Raw genomic sequence first — 18,119 nt, 5'->3', positions numbered from 1 at the left:
TCCTTTATACTTGCCCAAATCTCTTCAATAATCACTTCTTGAGTATGAAAGTATGTTTATTATGCATCCTTAAGTGTTTCTGAGTTGTTTCCAGAAAGGTCGATTTTTGACCCAAATTTGCTAAAAATGTAAGGCTTACCCCTTACAATTTTTTCAAGTTTGGCCAAGAAATGAAATTGTTTGAAACTTGCTAGGAAGATGCCTGAGGGCCCTTAAAACGCATTCCCAAAATTTCTCTTGCCAAATGTGCCATTCAAAGGAAATATGGTGCGCAAAATATTGTAAATTAAATTTTTAAAAATCTGAATATTTTTCCATAAATCCTTTATCCTTGCCCAAATCTCTTCAATAATCACTTCTTGAGAATGAAAGTATGTTTATTATGCCTCCTTAAGTGTTTCTGAGTTGTTTCCAGAAAAGTCGATTTTTGACCCAAATTTGCTAAAAATGTAAGGCTAACCCCTTACATTTTTTTCAATTTTGTCCAAAAAATGAAATTGCTTGAAACTTGCTAGGAATATGTCTGAGGGCCCTTGGAACGCATTCCCAAAATTTCTCTTGCCAAATGTGCCATTCAAAGGAAATATGGCGCGCAAAATATTGTAAATTAAATAAAAAAATCTGAATATTTTTCCATAAATCCTTTATACTTGCCCAAATCTCTTCAATAATCACTTCTTGAGTATGAAAGTATGTTTATTATGCCTCCTTAAGTGTTTCTGGGTTGTTTCCAGAAAAGTCGATTTTTGACCCAAATTTGCTAAAAATGTAAGGCTAACCCCTTACAATTTTTTCAATTTTGGCCAAAAAATGAATTTTTTTGAAACTTGCTAGGAAGATGCCTGAGGGCCCTTAGAACGCATTCCCAAAATTTCTCTTGCCAAATGTGCCATTCAAAGGAAATATGGCGCGCAAAATATTGTAAATTAAAATTTTTAAAATCTGAATATTTTTCCATAAATCCTTTATCCTTGCCCAAATCTCTTCAATAATCACTTCTTGAGAATGAAAGTATGTTTATTATGCCTCCTTTAGTGTTTCTGGGTTGTTTTCAGAAAAGTCGATTTTTGACCCAAATTTGCTAAAAATGTAAGGCTAACCCCTTACATTTTTTTCAATTTTGTCCAAAAAATGAAATTGCTTGAAACTTGTTAGGAATATGTCTGAGGGCCCTTGGAACGCATTCCCAAAATTTCTCTTGCCAAATGTGCCATTCAAAGGAAATATGGCGCGCAAAATATTGTAAATTAAATACAAAAATCTGAATATTTTTCCATAAATCCTTTATACTTGCCCAAATCTCTTCAATAATCACTTCTTGAGTATGAAAGTATGTTTATTATGCCTCCTTAAGTGTTTCTGAGTTGTTTCCAGAAAAGTCGATTTTTGACCCAAATTTGCTAAAAATGTTAGGCTAACCCCTTACATTTTTTCAATTTTGGCCAAAAAATGAAATTGCTTGAAACTTGCTAGGAAAATGCCTGAGGGCCCTTAGAACGCATTCCCAAAATTTCTCATGTCAAATGTGCCATTCAAAGGAAATATGGCGCGCAAAATATTGTAAATTAAATTTTTAAAAATCTGAATATTTTTCCATAAATCCTTTATACTTGCCCAAATTTCTTCAATAATCACTTCTTGAGTATGAAAGTATGTTTATTATGCCTCCTTAAGTGTTTCTGGGCTTTTTCCAGAAAAGTCGATTTTTGACCCAAATTTGCTAAAAATGTAAGGCTAACCCCTTACAATTTTTTCAATTTTGGCCAAAAAATGAAATTGTTTGAAACTTGCTAGGAAGATGCCTGAGGGCCCTTAGAACACATTCCCAAAATTTCTCTTGGCAAATGTGCCATTCAAAGGAAATATGGCGCGCAAAATATTGTAAATTAAATTTTTAAAAATCTGAATATTTTTCCATAAATCCTTTATCCTTGCCCAAATCTCTTCAATAATCACTTCTTGAGTATGAAAGTATGTTTATTATGCCTCCTTAAGTGTTTCTGGGTTGTTTCCAGAAAAGTCGATTTTTGACCCAATTTTGCTAAAAATGTAAGGCTAACCCCTTACATTTTTTTCAATTTTGGCCAAAAAATGAAATTGCTTGAAACTTGCTAGGAAGATGTCTGAGGGCCCTTGGAACGCATTCCCAAAATTTCTCTTGCCAAATGTGCCATTCAAAGGAAATATGGCGCGCAAAATATTGTAAATTAAATAAAAAATCTGAATATTTTTCCATAAATCCTTTATACTTGCCCAAATCTCTTCAATAATCACTTCTTGAGTATGAAAGTATGTTTATTATGCCTCCTTAAGTGTTTCTGGGTTGTTTCCAGAAAAGTCGATTTTTGACCCAAATTTGCTAAAAATGTAAGGCTAACCCCTTACAATTTTTTCAATTTTGGCCAAAAAATGAAATTGTTTGAAACTTGCTGGGAAGATGCCTGAGGGCCCTTAGAACGCATTCCCAAAATTTCTTTTGCCAAATGTGCCATTCAAAGGAAATATGGCGCGCAAAATATTGTAAATTAAATAAAAAAATCTGAATATTTTTCCATAAATCCTTTATACTTGCCCAAATCTCTTCAATAATCACTTCTTGAGTATGAAAGTATGTTTATTATGCCTCCTTAAGTGTTTCTGAGTTGTTTCCAGAAAAGTCGATTTTTGACCCAATTTTGCTAAAAATGTAAGGCTAACCCCTTACATTTTTTTCAATTTTGGCCAAAAAATGAAATTGCTTGAAACTTGCTAGGAAGATGTCTGAGGGCCCTTGGAACGCATTCCCAAAATTTCTCTTGCCAAATGTGCCATTCAAAGGAAATATGGCGCGCAAAATATTGTAAATTAAATAAAAAAATCTGAATATTTTTCCATAAATCCTTTATACTTGCCCAAATCTCTTCAATAATCACTTCTTGAGTATGAAAGTATGTTTATTATGCCTCCTTAAGTGTTTCTGGGTTGTTTCCAGAAAAGTCGATTTTTGACCCAAATTTGCTAAAAATGTAAGGCTAACCCCTTACAATTTTTTCAATTTTGGCCAAAAAATGAAATTGCTTGAAACTTGCTAGGAAGATGCCTGAGGGCCCTTAGAACGCATTCCCAAAATTTCTTTTGCCAAATGTGCCATTCAAAGGAAATATGGCGCGCAAAATATTGTAAATTAATTTTTAAAAATCTGAATATTTTTCCATAAATCCTTTATCCTTGCCCAAATCTCTTCATTAATCACTTCTTGAGATTGAAAGTATGTTTATTATGCCTCCTTAAGTGTTTCTGGGTTGTTTCCAGAAAAGTCGATTTTTGACCCAAATTTGCTAAAAATGTAAGGCTAACCCCTTACATTTTTTTCAATTTTGGCCAAAAAATGAAATTGTTTGAAACTTGCTAGGAAGATGTCTGAGGGCCCTTGGAACGCATTCCCAAAATTTCTCTTGCCAAATGTGCCATTCAAAGGAAATATGGCGCGCAAAATATTGTAAATTAAATAAAAAAATCTGAATATTTTTCCATAAATCCTTTATACTTGCCCAAATCTCTTCAATAATCACTTCTTGAGTATGAAAGTATGTTTATTATGCCTCCTTAAGTGTTTCTGGGTTGTTTCCAGAAAAGTCGATTTTTGACCCAAATTTGCTAAAAATGTAAGGCTAACCCCTTACAATTTTTTCAATTTTGGCCAAAAAATGAAATTGCTTGAAACTTGCTAGGAAGATGCCTGAGGGCCCTTAGAACGCATTCCCAAAATTTCTTTTGCCAAATGTGCCATTCAAAGGAAATATGGCGCGCAAAATATTGTAAATTAATTTTTAAAAATCTGAATATTTTTCCATAAATCCTTTATCCTTGCCCAAATCTCTTCATTAATCACTTCTTGAGATTGAAAGTATGTTTATTATGCCTCCTTAAGTGTTTCTGGGTTGTTTCCAGAAAAGTCGATTTTTGACCCAAATTTGCTAAAAATGTAAGGCTAACCCCTTACATTTTTTTCAATTTTGGCCAAAAAATGAAATTGTTTGAAACTTGCTAGGAAGATGTCTGAGGGCCCTTGGAACGCATTCCCAAAATTTCTCTTGCCAAATGTGCCATTCAAAGGAAATATGGCGCGCAAAATATTGTAAATTAAATTTAAAAATCTGAATATTTTTCCATAAATCCTTTATACTTGCCCAAATCTCTTCAATAATCACTTCGTGAGAATGAAAGTATGTTTATTATGCCTCTTTAAGTGTTTCTGAGTTGTTTCCAGAAAAGTCGATTTTTGACCCAAATTTGCTAAAAATGTAAGGCTAACCCCTTACTTTTTTTTTAATTTTGGCAAAAAAATGAAATTGCTTGAAACTTGCTAGGAAGATGCCTGAGGGCCCTTAGAACGCATTCCCAAAATTTCTCTTGCCAAATGTGCCATTCAAAGGAAATATGGCGCGCAAAATATTGTAAATTAAATTTAAAAATCTGAATATTTTTCCATAAATCCTTTATCCTTGCCCAAATCTCTTCAATAATCACTTCTTGAGTATGAAAGTATGTTTATTATGCCTCCTTAAGTGTTCCTGAGTTGTTTCCAGAAAAGTCGATTTTTGACCCAAATTTGCTAAAAATGTAAGGCTAACCCCTTACATTTTTTTTCAATTTTGGCCAAAAAATGAAATTGCTTGAAACTTGCTAGGAAGATGTCTGAGGGCCCTTGGAACGCATTCCCAAAATTTCTCTTGCCAAATGTGCCATTCAAAGGAAATATGGCGCGCAAAATATTGTAAATTAAATAAAAAAATCTGAATATTTTTCCATAAATCCTTTATACTTGCCCAAATCTCTTCAATAATCACTTCTTGAGTATGAAAGTATGTTTATTATGCCTCCTTAAGTGTTTCTGGGTTGTTTCCAGAAAAGTCGATTTTTGACCCAAATTTGCTAAAAATGTAAGGCTAACCCCTTACATTTTTTTCAATTTTGGCCAAAAAATGAAATTGCTTGAAACTTGCTAGGAAGATGCCTGAGGGCCCTTAAAACGCATTCCCAAAATTTCTCTTGCCAAATGTGCCATTCAAAGGAAATATGGCGCGCAAAATATTGTTAATTAAATTTAAAAATCTGAATATTTTTCCATAAATCCTTTATCCTTGCCCAAATCTCTTCAATAATCACTTCTTGAGTATGAAAGTATGTTTATTATGCCTCCTTAAGTGTTCCTGAGTTGTTTCCAGAAAAGTCGATTTTTGACCCAAATTTGCTAAAAATGTAAGGCTAACCCCTTACATTTTTTTTCAATTTTGGCCAAAAAATGAAATTGCTTGAAACTTGCTAGGAAGATGTCTGAGGGCCCTTGGAACGCATTCCCAAAATTTCTCTTGCCAAATGTGCCATTCAAAGGAAATATGGCGCGCAAAATATTGTAAATTAAATTTAAAAATCTGAATATTTTTCCATAAATCCTTTATACTTGCCCAAATCTCTTCAATAATCACTTCTTGAGTATGAAAGTATGTTTATTATGCCTCCTTAAGTGTTTCTGGGTTGTTTCCAGAAAAGTCGATTTTTGACCCAAATTTGCTAAAAATGTAAGGCTAACCCCTTACAATTTTTTCAATTTTGGCCAAAAAATGAAATTGTTTGAAACTTGCTAGGAAGATGCCTGAGGGCCCTTAGAACGCATTCCCAAAATTTCTTTTGCCAAATGTGCCATTCAAAGGAAATATGGAAATATGGCGCGCAAAATATTGTAAATTAAATTTTTAAAAATCTGAATATTTTTCCATAAATCCTTTATACTTGCCCAAATCTCTTCAATAATCACTTCTTGAGTATGAAAGTATGTTTATTATGCCTCCTTAAGTGTTTCTGAGTTGTTTCCAGAAAAGTCGATTTTTTACCCAAATTTGCTAAAAATGTAAGGCTAACCCCTTACATTTTTTTCAATTTTGGCCAAAAAATGAAATTGCTTGAAACTTGCTAGGAAGATGCCTGAGGGCCCTTAAAACGCATTCCCAAAATTTCTCTTGCCAAATGTGCCATTCAAAGGAAATATGGCGCGCAAAATATTGTTAATTAAATTTAAAAATCTGAATATTTTTCCATAAATCCTTTATCCTTGCCCAAATCTCTTCAATAATCACTTCTTGAGTATGAAAGTATGTTTATTATGCCTCCTTAAGTGTTCCTGAGTTGTTTCCAGAAAAGTCGATTTTTGACCCAAATTTGCTAAAAATGTAAGGCTAACCCCTTACATTTTTTTTCAATTTTGGCCAAAAAATGAAATTGCTTGAAACTTGCTAGGAAGATGTCTGAGGGCCCTTGGAACGCATTCCCAAAATTTCTCTTGGCAAATGTGCCATTCAAAGGAAATATGGCGCGCAAAATATTGTAAATTAAATTAAAAAATCTGAATATTTTTCCATAAATCCTTTATACTTGCCCAAATCTCTTCAATAATCACTTCTTGAGTATGAAAGTATGTTTATTATGCCTCCTTAAGTGTTTCTGGGTTGTTTCCAGAAAAGTCGATTTTTGACCCAAATTTGCTAAAAATGTAAGGCTAACCCCTTACAATTTTTTCAATTTTGGCCAAAAAATGAAATTGTTTGAAACTTGCTGGGAAGATGCCTGAGGGCCCTTAGAACGCATTCCCAAAATTTCTTTTGCCAAATGTGCCATTCAAAGGAAATATGGCGCGCAAAATATTGTAAATTAAATTTTTAAAAATCTGAATATTTTTCCATAAATCCTTTATACTTGCCCAAATCTCTTCAATAATCACTTCTTGAGTATGAAAGTATGTTTATTATGCCTCCTTAAGTGTTTCTGAGTTGTTTCCAGAAAAGTCGATTTTTGACCCAAATTTGCTAAAAATGTAAGGCTAACCCCTTACATTTTTTTCAATTTTGGCCAAAAAATGAAATTGCTTGAAACTTGCTAGGAAGATGCCTGAGGGCCCTTAAAACGCATTCCCAAAATTTCTCTTGCCAAATGTGCCATTCAAAGGAAATATGGCGCGCAAAATATTGTTAATTAAATTTAAAAATCTGAATATTTTTCCATAAATCCTTTATACTTGCCCAAATCTCTTCAATAATCACTTCTTGAGTATGAAAGTATGTTTATTATGCCTCCTTAAGTGTTTCTGAGTTGTTTCCAGAAAAGTCGATTTTTGACCCAAATTTGCTAAAAATGTAAGGCTAACCCCTTACATTTTTTTCAATTTTGGCCAAAAAATGAAATTGCTTGAAACTTGCTAGGAAGATGTCTGAGGGCCCTTGGAACGCATTCCCAAAATTTCTCTTGCCAAATGTGCCATTCAAAGGAAATATGGCGCGCAAAATATTGTAAATTAAATACAAAAATCTGAATATTTTTCCATAAATCCTTTATCCTTGCCCAAATCTGTTCAATAATCACTTCTTGAGTATGAAAGTATGTTTATTATGCCTCCTTAAGTGTTTCTGAGTTGTTTCCAGAAAGTCGATTTTTGACCCAAATTTGCTAAAAATGTAAGGCTAACCCCTTACATTTTTTTCAATTTTGGCCAAAAAATGAAATTGCTTGAAACTTGCTAGGAAGATGCCTGAGGGCCCTTGGAACGCATTCCCAAAATTTCTTTTGCCAAATGTGCCATTCAAAGGAAATATGGCGCGCAAAATATTGTAAATTAAATAAAAAAATCTGAATATTTTTCCATAAATCCTTTATACTTGCCCAAATCTCTTCAATAATCACTTCTTGAGTATGAAAGTATGTTTATTATGCCTCCTTAAGTGTTTCTGAGTTGTTTCCAGAAAAGTCGATTTTTGACCCAAATTTGCTAAAAATGTAAGGCTAACCCCTTACATTTTTTTCAATTTTGGCCAAAAAATGAAATTGCTTGAAACTTGCTAGGAAGATGCCTGAGGGCCCTTGGAACGCATTCCCAAAATTTCTCTTGCCAAATGTGCCATTCAAAGGAAATATGGCGCGCAAAATATTGTAAATTAAATACAAAAATCTGAATATTTTTCCATAAATCCTTTATACTTGCCCAAATCTCTTCAATAATCACTTCTTGAGTATGAAAGTATGTTTATTATGCCTCCTTAAGTGTTTCTGAGTTGTTTCCAGAAAAGTCGATTTTTGACCCAAATTTGCTAAAAATGTAAGGCTAACCCCTTACATTTTTTTCAATTTTGGCCAAAAAATGAAATTGCTTGAAACTTGCTAGGAAGATGTCTGAGGGCCCTTTGAACGCATTCCCAAAATTTCTCTTGCCAAATGTGCCATTCAAAGGAAATATGGCGCGCAAAATATTGTAAATTAAATACAAAAATCTGAATATTTTTCCATAAATCCTTTATACTTGCCCAAATCTCTTCAATAATCACTTCTTGAGTATGAAAGTATGTTTATTATGCCTCCTTAAGTGTTTCTGAGTTGTTTCCAGAAAAGTCGATTTTTGACCCAAATTTGCTAAAAATGTAAGGCTAACCCCTTACATTTTTTTCAATTTTGGCCAAAAAATGAAATTGCTTGAAACTTGCTAGGAAGATGCCTGAGGGCCCTTGGAACGCATTCCCAAAATTTCTCTTGCCAAATGTGCCATTCAAAGGAAATATGGCGCGCAAAAGATTGTAAATTAAATTTAAAAATCTGAATATTTTTCCATAAATCCTTTATACTTGCCCAAATCTCTTCAATAATCACTTCTTGAGTATGAAAGTAGGTTTATTATGCCTCCTTAAGTGTTTCTGAGTTGTTTCCAGAAAAGTCGATTGTTGACCCAAATTTGCTAAAAATGTAAGGCTAACCCCTTACATTTTTTTCAATTTTGGCCAAAAAATGAAATTGCTTGAAACTTGCTAGGAAGATGCCTGAGGGCCCTTGGAACGCATTCCCAAAATTTCTCTTGCCAAATGTGCCATTCAAAGGAAATATGGCGCGCAAAATATTGTAAATTAAATAAAAAAATCTGAATATTTTTCCATAAATCCTTTATACTTGCCCAAATCTCTTCAATAATCACTTCTTGAGTATGAAAGTATGTTTATTATGCCTCCTTAAGTGTTTCTGAGTTGTTTCCAGAAAAGTCGATTTTTGACCCAAATTTGCTAAAAATGTAAGGCTAACCCCTTACATTTTTTTCAATTTTGGCCAAAAAATGAAATTGCTTGAAACTTGCTAGGAAGATGTCTGAGGGCCCTTGGAACGCATTCCCAAAATTTCTCTTGCCAAATGTGCCATTCAAAGGAAATATGGCGCGCAAAATATTGTAAATTAAATAAAAAATCTGAATATTTTTCCATAAATCCTTTATACTTGCCCAAATCTCTTCAATAATCACTTCTTGAGTATGAAAGTATGTTTATTATGCCTCCTTAAGTGTTTCTGGGTTGTTTCCAGAAAAGTCGATTTTTGACCCAAATTTGCTAAAAATGTTAGGCTAACCCCTTACATTTTTTCAATTTTGGCCAAAAAATGAAATTGCTTGAAACTTGCTAGGAAAATGCCTGAGGGCCCTTAGAACGCATTCCCAAAATTTCTCATGTCAAATGTGCCATTCAAAGGAAATATGGCGCGCAAAATATTGTAAATTAAATTTTTAAAAATCTGAATATTTTTCCATAAATCCTTTATCCTTGCCCAAATCTCTTCAATAATCACTTCTTGAGTATGAAAGTATGTTTATTATGCCTCCTTAAGTGTTTCTGGGTTGTTTCCAGAAAAGTCGATTTTTGACCCAATTTTGCTAAAAATGTAAGGCTAACCCCTTACATTTTTTTCAATTTTGGCCAAAAAATGAAATTGCTTGAAACTTGCTAGGAAGATGTCTGAGGGCCCTTGGAACGCATTCCCAAAATTTCTCTTGCCAAATGTGCCATTCAAAGGAAATATGGCGCGCAAAATATTGTAAATTAAATACAAAAATCTGAATATTTTTCCATAAATCCTTTATACTTGCCCAAATCTCTTCAATAATCACTTCTTGAGTATGAAAGTATGTTTATTATGCCTCCTTAAGTGTTTCTGAGTTGTTTCCAGAAAAGTCGATTTTTGACCCAAATTTGCTAAAAATGTAAGGCTAACCCCTTACATTTTTTTTCAATTTTGGCCAATATATGAAATTGCTTGAAACTTGCTAGGAAGATGTCTGAGGGCCCTTGGAACGCATTCCCAAAATTTCTCTTGCCAAATGTGCCATTCAAAGGAAATATGGTGCGCAAAATATTGTAAATTAAATTTTTAAAAATCTGAATATTTTTCCATAAATCCTTTATCCTTGCCCAAATCTCTTCAATAATCACTTCTTGAGAATAACCCCTTGCAATTTTTTTCAATTTTGGCCAAAAAATGAAATTGCTTTAAACTTGCTAGGAAGATGCCTGAGGGCCCTTAGAACGCATTCCCAAAATTTCTCTTGCCAAATGTGCTATTCAAAGGAACTATGGCGCGCAAAATATTGTAAATAATTTTTTTTTAAATCTGAATATTTTTCCATAAATCCTTTATACTTGCCCAATTCTCTTCAATAATCACTTTTTGAGTATGAAAGTATGTTTATCTTGCCTCCTAAAGTGTTTCTTGGTTGTATCAAGTAAAGTCAATTTTGACCCAAATTTGCAAGTAATTAAAGAGTTGCGATTAAACTATAAGGCATATCCATGTTCTTAAATTCTAACCAAAATTTTGATAAAAATGGCATGGGGTAAATCTTAAATTTTTAGGGTTGTAAATGGTTCTTTACATTCAACCTCCATGTTAACACCTTCAAACAAACAAACAAACAAACAAACAAACAAACAAATAATAAATAAGGTATGGTCCTCGTCTATCTTTTAAGTGTGCATAATTTATTCATTTTACAATATAATATTTACATAAAGGCGCAACTATGTCTCAGTTGAAATACATGTACACTGTGTTCCAGAAGGAAACCTTGCAACCATTCTTTACCATTATTGGTGTTCTGAAAACTAATATTGCAGCTGCTTATGGGAGAGGCAACAATGTTTATTTCTCCAAGGTTTGCAGAAAGGATAATCTTGAGAAATACTAATTTGTAGTGGAGTGAGAAACAATATCTCTCTAAAGAAACATTCAGGTAAATCAATACATGCTTTGAGTGGTAATACTCTTTCAAAAAATAGTAATAAATGGGAAAATTCTATCTTAACACCATGATCATGGACAAGTGTTTAAACAATTTGTTCTGAAATTTGTTTGGCAAAGTGCAGTTCCATTGAGAAGTACAGAAGTACAAAGGTTGAATAATTTTAGAATCTTGACCAGTTCATGAATATGCATGACATTATCTGACATCATCAAAGCTAATTAAATCTTCATTATGGTATGAACCAATGTCATGAAATTCAGAAAAATCTCCGGGGAAAAAATCCACACAAAGGACAAATTCTAATACCCAAATATTTTAAATGAATGAAGGGCGAAATATATTCCAGCTTGCAACGGGAAATTTTTGAGAAGGGGTAACAAAATAATATGAAGACATTATTGATATTTTCCAGAAAATTTGAACAAATAAGTTGACCAAATAAAAATTTTCAAATCTACCATGATTATGATGGACATTCAAAATAGTTCATACCAAAAAGAGACAATTGCAGCACCAGTTTGTCATCTACAAGTTCATTTGGTTTAAATATTTTCAGTGATAGTTCTTAATTTTTTCTTTAACAAAAAAAAAGGGTTCATTACCACAATATGTCTTCGGATGAAATTCCACCAAAAAAAACCCCATTAGTCCAAAAGAAATCGTTTTCTTCAGTTCTTTATCAATGATTAAAAATCTGTTCATAAAGTGTGCCCATCACTGGCCATAGACTAATAGATTTACTGTCGGGCAGCAGCACATCGCTGTCGGAATGCATTGGTAGTGATAGGATTTATTGCTTAATATCTTCAAAAATCACTAAAAAATATATACACATTTTTGCACATTTTACTAGATATGTTTCCAATGCACACAATCAACAATCAAATGACTTGGGGGGGGGGGAACAATTTTGGTTTAACCCAAATTAATCAAATTTTTAGAAATTACTACCCCTGCACATTGGACCTACAAATCATTCCCAAAATATTCTCACTTAAGGAATGGACCTTATGCGTTGCAGGTATATGGTAGGGTGTTCTGTGTGTGTTTTTTTTTTAATTTTTAAATAAAGAATGCAAAAAATGCTTATCAGGAAAACACAAAACCACTGCCCTCAAACTGTGCCTGTGTCTAATAACAAATAGGGGCCATAAAAGAAGTGATTTATCCCTCAATTCACAATATCACACAAATTGGTCTTGGTTTAAAAACACAATTTTTGATGACGGAGAAATAAATACAACTTTTAAGGTAAAACTTGTAGGTTATAGTTCCTGTTTACGAGGCAAAAAAATTGTAGTAATATCAGAAATAAAAATTTAACTTTGTTTTACTGAAAATAATATCACTGATCATGAGGGTATATCTGCTTTAACCATGGTCTCGCAAGATACCGTGTTCCGTCAAACTTTTCAAAGTAGTCCTGAACTTCTGGGTGCACTATCTGCATCGGAAAAAAACAACGATATCAGAAACAGGAAAATTAAAGTCCAAATAATCCATATTTTTCTTTCAATTTTTTAAAGGGTTGTATATAGAAAAATGGTTATAATGAGAGTTCTTAATGATTCTTGTAAACATTTGGTCGGGACCAGAAAATTGTGAGCATTGGTCTTTTTTTAGTTGCACAAGTGATTTCAGATGTGTAATTGAACAAAGTTTTAAAATAAAGTGAAAGTACATTGTGTGATACCATGCACAAATTAATGGCAATGTGGAAAATGTCCAAAGTGGCCAAAAAAACTTCAAAACAAACACGCGAGCCATTCACCATTTCCCAAAAATTGAAGGGCAAAAAGAAATGCATCACAAACGTAAAAATGGAAACAATTCTGTTATAAAACCTTAAACACACAAACCTATCAACAATGACCAATATGGAAAAGCGTCAAGCTTATAACTGATGATGCAAAGTTGTTACAATTTAGACCTTTTTTTGAAGGTATTTAAAAAAAATTCACTTATATGCGTTTCAAAAATGTTGAAAATTATGGTTCAAGTATAGGGTCAGTTGAACAAATTTGGTAAATAATTTTTTTTACGACTGATACAGGAACGTCAGTTCTTGTTTTGAATGTAGGGATTGAAAGGATGTTTCATTTATTCAGGTTGAAGGGTAGTTGGGGGCGGGGTCTAAGGTGATTTGGGGGGGGGGGATGTTACCTTTGTATTTCTGATAATTTCTATGTTTTCCTCAACGACGTACGTCGATTGGACCTCCATCCTATCCCTTGTGTCCACTAGGACCGAGTAACTGGGCATGTGGCGCCAATGCTGAACAACAAATGTGGTAAAAAAAATACAAAAATCTGTGACAGAGAATGGTGAGTGAATTATGCCAAAGTGGGGGGTGAAGCAAGAAGTGATAAGGGATTTCAAAATACCTCCACCATTTAAGTGACAAGGAAAGAAAGATGTCATCAGCAAAATTGAATTATTAATAAGAAAATAAAAAAAGCAGATAAATGATACAGCATACAAAATCATATAGCTGTCCTATATGTGTCTTTCTTCCTAAAAGGAGGATTTTTTCAAAAAAAATTGATAATAACTCCAACTATGAGTCAGATGACAAATTTTAAAAAAGAGCCATAATTTGTTTGACACAAAAAAAAAAAAAAAAAAAAAAAAAAAATGGAAAAATAACGTTTCATGAAATGTTTGTTCCGATTTGAATAAAACCGTTTCATCTGTAGTTGACCAATTTTGCTGATAACATCCAGGGTAATTTTAAGATCATTTCACCAAAATGTAATGAAAAATGGTGATTTGATTTGGTGGGAGTCATTTCCCCACTCTGAGGTGGTGATTCACTGATGACAAGATACCTCAGTGTGGATGGACAGAATTTCACAATCACTCTCAGGAATGTACACCATAGCAGCGGCATAGTCTCTAGCGTCCGTTAGTAAGACATAGAAGGGCTGATCAAGCTAGGGGAAGGTTAAGGGTTAGCAATAGGGGTTAAAGGTCAGCAAGGGTTAAAGGTCAGCAAGGGTTAAAGGTCAGCGAGGGTTACAGGTCAGCAATGGTTAAAGGTCAGCAAGGGTTAACGGTCAGCAGGGGTAAAGGTCAGCAAGGCGTAATGGTCAGCAAGGGTTAACGGTCAGCAAGGGCTAAAGGTCAGCAGGGGTTAATGGTCAGCAAGGGTTAAAGGTCAGCAAAGGTTCGAGGCCAGCAATGATTAAGGTCAGCAAGGGGTTCAAGGTCAACAAAGGGGGTAATTGTCACTAATGAAGGTTGAAGGCCTGGAATGAGGGTAAAAGGTTTATGTCAGTAATGAGGCTTGAAAGGACAGAAATGGCGTTGAAGGTCAGTCATGGGGTTAAAGGTCAATAATGGGGTTAAAGGTCAATAATGGGATTAAAGGTCGGTGATGGGATTTAAGTTCATCAATCAGGATACAAGTTTAAAGTCGTGGGAAGATCAAAAATGGGAGTATAACAGACTTTTTTTTTAAATGATAAAAAAATAGTTCAATGTTCTTTGATCTACACTTTCAGAAATATTAGATTGTTGAACTGCTTTTTGAATGTTCTCTTAGTTTCATTTAAAAGATGATGCTCACTTCTATATTTTTCCTCGGAAACTAACAATCCTATACATCCATTAAGCTGAGCAATTTCCTTCTCAAGAAAAAAAAAGGGTTGTAGCCACCGATCTTTTTCCGTATAGCATCTGGTATTTTCGATGTAAACTCATGTATCTGGAACTTGAGAGAGATGTAACACTCACCTTGTGAATGCCGTGCATTTGTTTAATCCAGTCTTCTGGAGCCTGAAAAGAAAGTGAAAAGAAAATGGAAATAACTTTGTGACAGAAACATTTCAATAGCAAAGTATGCAAGATGCAAACCAAAGCAACAAAACTTTTCAAAACATAAAAGTGTAAACGTCTTGACATGTTTTGTTCCATAGTGAAACAAGAACGGCTTTGTCCAATCAAAAAAGGTAAATAAGAAGTTAAAGGGAATATACATCATTTGCTTTTGCTGTAATTTTCAGAAATGGATGGAATTGGGGGGTTGGAAATATATAGCAAATATAGTTACACTGACTTTTTTGAGGTTTTGGGTTCGAAAATGCTATAAAAACCAAGAAAAACAATCATTTTCCTGTAGTCTGGTTCCCTGACTCCATATAAGAAGAAACAGAGCAGTTTACATACATTGGGGAATTGTAAGGTCAGGGAACCAGTCTAGCTGGCTTGTACCCGTTCATAGGTGTGTAATCGATTGCAAACAAGTGCGATGGTCAATTGGGGCCAGTATTTGAAAAAAGCCAGTTTTTTTCAACGCTGGTCGGCCGACCAGCGTTGGAAATTGATACAAAAATACCACTTTTCTTGAAAATGACAGTATACCAGGTGCCATGATTTTACAGGATGCTTTACACTGTCATTCACTAACAGTCCAGCAAGGTATTTCAAAATGATTTGGTAGTTTTATTTTTGATGTTTGCAAATGTTGTATTTTCCCTTTAATCAAAGTAGCACATACACAACAATTCACGAGCACGTTTACAAACTAATGGAATTATGAAATCAAGTGAATTCTCTAGTACCTTAGCCCTTTCGTCCCAGCCTACGATGACGCCCCTATATCCCCATGTCTTGTGACGAATCACCTGACCTATACGGTATTTGACCTTTCTTGACCTTGGACTTCTGGGCTCAGTTGATGCTGTGAAGAAAAAAAATCATAATAAAAACATTGTTAGTACCTAATAGTCCTATTCTCAACTTATATGTGCTTTGTAAGATTCTGTAAGATTTGTACTACTCAAAAAGTACTACAACATGGAAGCTAAAAGCCGTTTTGTGCCCAACACACCCACAAAAAATTTGTATTACTTTTGCAAATGATGAAAACGTTTGACGATTTATTTAAGCTCCTCCAGCTAATCAAAAAAATTACGTAATTGAATTTGATTAATTTCAATCCTGATATTCACAAATCTCTCCAAATTTAGCAGCAAATTTGAAAGAATTTTGCAATATTAAGGGAAGGCAGAGAGCCAAGCCACTTGTAACAGTAACCCTAACTCCCTAGGCATTTTTGCTAGGATGCAACCTCAATCCTGCAAAATCCTCCAGCAATCACTGTCAATACGTTTTAGGCAGAGGCAGGGACATCCTGGAGCAGTGCGGAGGATTTCAAGAATAATATAGGCCAAAAATTTATGCACGGCTGAGCATCAACAACACAAGGTCCGGCCCAAGACCTTGACACAGTGCATCCTGCAAAATCAACCACACATTTTGGCCATAATATAGCCTCAATCGTACAAAATACTCCATTTGGCAAAGAGGATTTGGGAAGGCTAGGGTTAATGGATGCTTGATGCCCCCTAAAATATTCAGTACAAAGAATGATCATTATTTTCCAAAACATTGTAAGGAATTTTGAGGAGTCAAAAATTTTCCAAACAAAAACAAGTTAAAGGAATACTGACCTGCAAAATGTCCAGTTTTGTCCTTGTACCTCAGCACCTCCACAGCGGGCGATTCCCCCAAGTCCGTGTCGTCTTCGTCTATGTCTGGGTAGGCATACTTCTCAAAGCTTCCTGTGACATACTTCAGAGCGTTCTCGTAACACTGCTTCCACGTCTTGATGGACAAGACTTTGTTTTTCCATGACGATATTTTCACCATTAAACTATAAAATGAGAAGTTCAAATAATAAAGAAAGTACACGCAGAAATCAATAAAAAAAATCCAATATTTTGGATTGATCCACAAATATATTTACCATATTTTTGTAGGTGGTCAATATCTTGCTGTACTTTTAAAAGCAATTTCATTCTGAAAGATTTTAAATAAACATTTTTTCCCAGTAGTATTCTTTTAATGCAATTCTAATTTTTAATTAAAATTTTTGATTGAAATGCACTGTGCTCCTGACAGGTTGGCCTTGGTGCGTGTGCTACAAAATATGCAGTAAATTATTTTGTAATTAAAATTGTAATTACCCTTTCATTTTTAATACACAAGGTAATTTTTGGGGCATTTCAATGGAAATTCGTCACATGATGTAAATGTGGCCAGAGCATGAAGGGTCATATTTTTATTGAAATACCTCCCCCCCCCCCCCCCAAGAAAAAAAATCCCACATGATCACAAGATGGCAGTATCTGTGAAATGTCTTTTTTATATTTAAAACAAAAGGGGAAACAAAACAATTTTGCTTAATTATATTTGTTAGTTCATACTTCTGCAAGTTGTGTGATCTTTCCGTGTCGCTGACTGGCTTCCATTGAGTGATGATGTACTGAATGGGCACAATCAGCAACAGCAGAGTCAGCTGGAATATCGCAGCTCGATTCACAGGCATCGTTGGCGGTTACAGAAATCTGCAAGAAAAAGTAAACGAAAACTGTCAATTATAATCTAGTCAGTTTCGTTTTGCACACTCGGAAAAAATTCTGTACTTATTGAAACTGAAACTGAAATATACAGGACACAGAGAGTTTGTTTACAAGTTTACACAGATGCCTGTATATCTGTTTCTGCCTATAGAGCTATCCCAGTAAACTTACAGGTCAAAACATTTACCAAATCATGACAAATTATGTGACCATACCGTAACTGGTAAAGGTAAATTACGCGTCATGCGCGTGTAATTTGTTAGATAAGCATATCGAACTACAAGAAATATTGAACACGGATTTTGATAAAACTCCGACTTTAAAATACCTCATGTCAGACGGCACTTTCTCTTTTTCCCCGCAAGCTTCAAACCTGTGGATGGGAAGCTTGTCATAGTCCCATGAAAACAAGTTTTCCTTCACTAAACATGGCCATTTTGTTCTGACGTGGTGTTTGTTTCGCCCGCGTTCAATGAAAAAGTGCCACGACGAGTGACCTGACTGACCCAGCTCATTTGCATATAACATCCGCGCTGTTGTCGAATCGCATATCCTGTAATTAAAATAGTAATTAGAGATCAGCCAATCACCGTGAAGTATTACAAATTGAAAAATGTCTGCTTTGAATTTTTACGTAATAAATTCGTCTGTCATCAGTGCAGTAAGCGTTCTTGATT

General features: G+C 34.2%; 1 protein-coding gene across 2 annotated transcripts; it reads right to left on the bottom strand.

The window, feature by feature from the left end:
* Positions 1 to 10,780: 10,780 nt before the first annotated feature.
* On the bottom strand, positions 10,781 to 17,963 carry LOC119746118 (F-box only protein 21-like). Of its 2 annotated transcripts, none has more exons than XM_038222915.1 (7): positions 17,771 to 17,963; positions 17,287 to 17,427; positions 16,531 to 16,733; positions 15,640 to 15,758; positions 14,813 to 14,854; positions 13,906 to 14,010; positions 10,781 to 12,521 (listed from the first exon to the last, which is right to left on the bottom strand). In XM_038222915.1, the coding sequence occupies exons 2-7, from the start codon at positions 17,406 to 17,408 to the stop codon at positions 12,423 to 12,425; spliced, it is 690 nt and encodes a 229-aa protein (XP_038078843.1). In that variant the 5' UTR covers positions 17,409 to 17,427; positions 17,771 to 17,963; the 3' UTR covers positions 10,781 to 12,422. The 2 variants fall into 2 exon arrangements, with proteins under 2 accessions (XP_038078843.1, XP_038078842.1); XM_038222914.1 differs by lacking the exon at positions 13,906 to 14,010 and adding an exon at positions 13,241 to 13,351.
* Between the last annotated feature and the right edge of the window lie 156 nt (positions 17,964 to 18,119).

The sequence above is a fragment of the Patiria miniata genome, unplaced genomic scaffold (assembly GCF_015706575.1).
Source record: "Patiria miniata isolate m_02_andy unplaced genomic scaffold, ASM1570657v1 HiC_scaffold_7, whole genome shotgun sequence".
Lineage (NCBI taxonomy): Eukaryota > Metazoa > Echinodermata > Asteroidea > Valvatida > Asterinidae > Patiria > Patiria miniata.
Note: the sequence above shows the minus strand (reverse complement) of the source record. Positions and strands in the feature narration are given on the sequence as shown.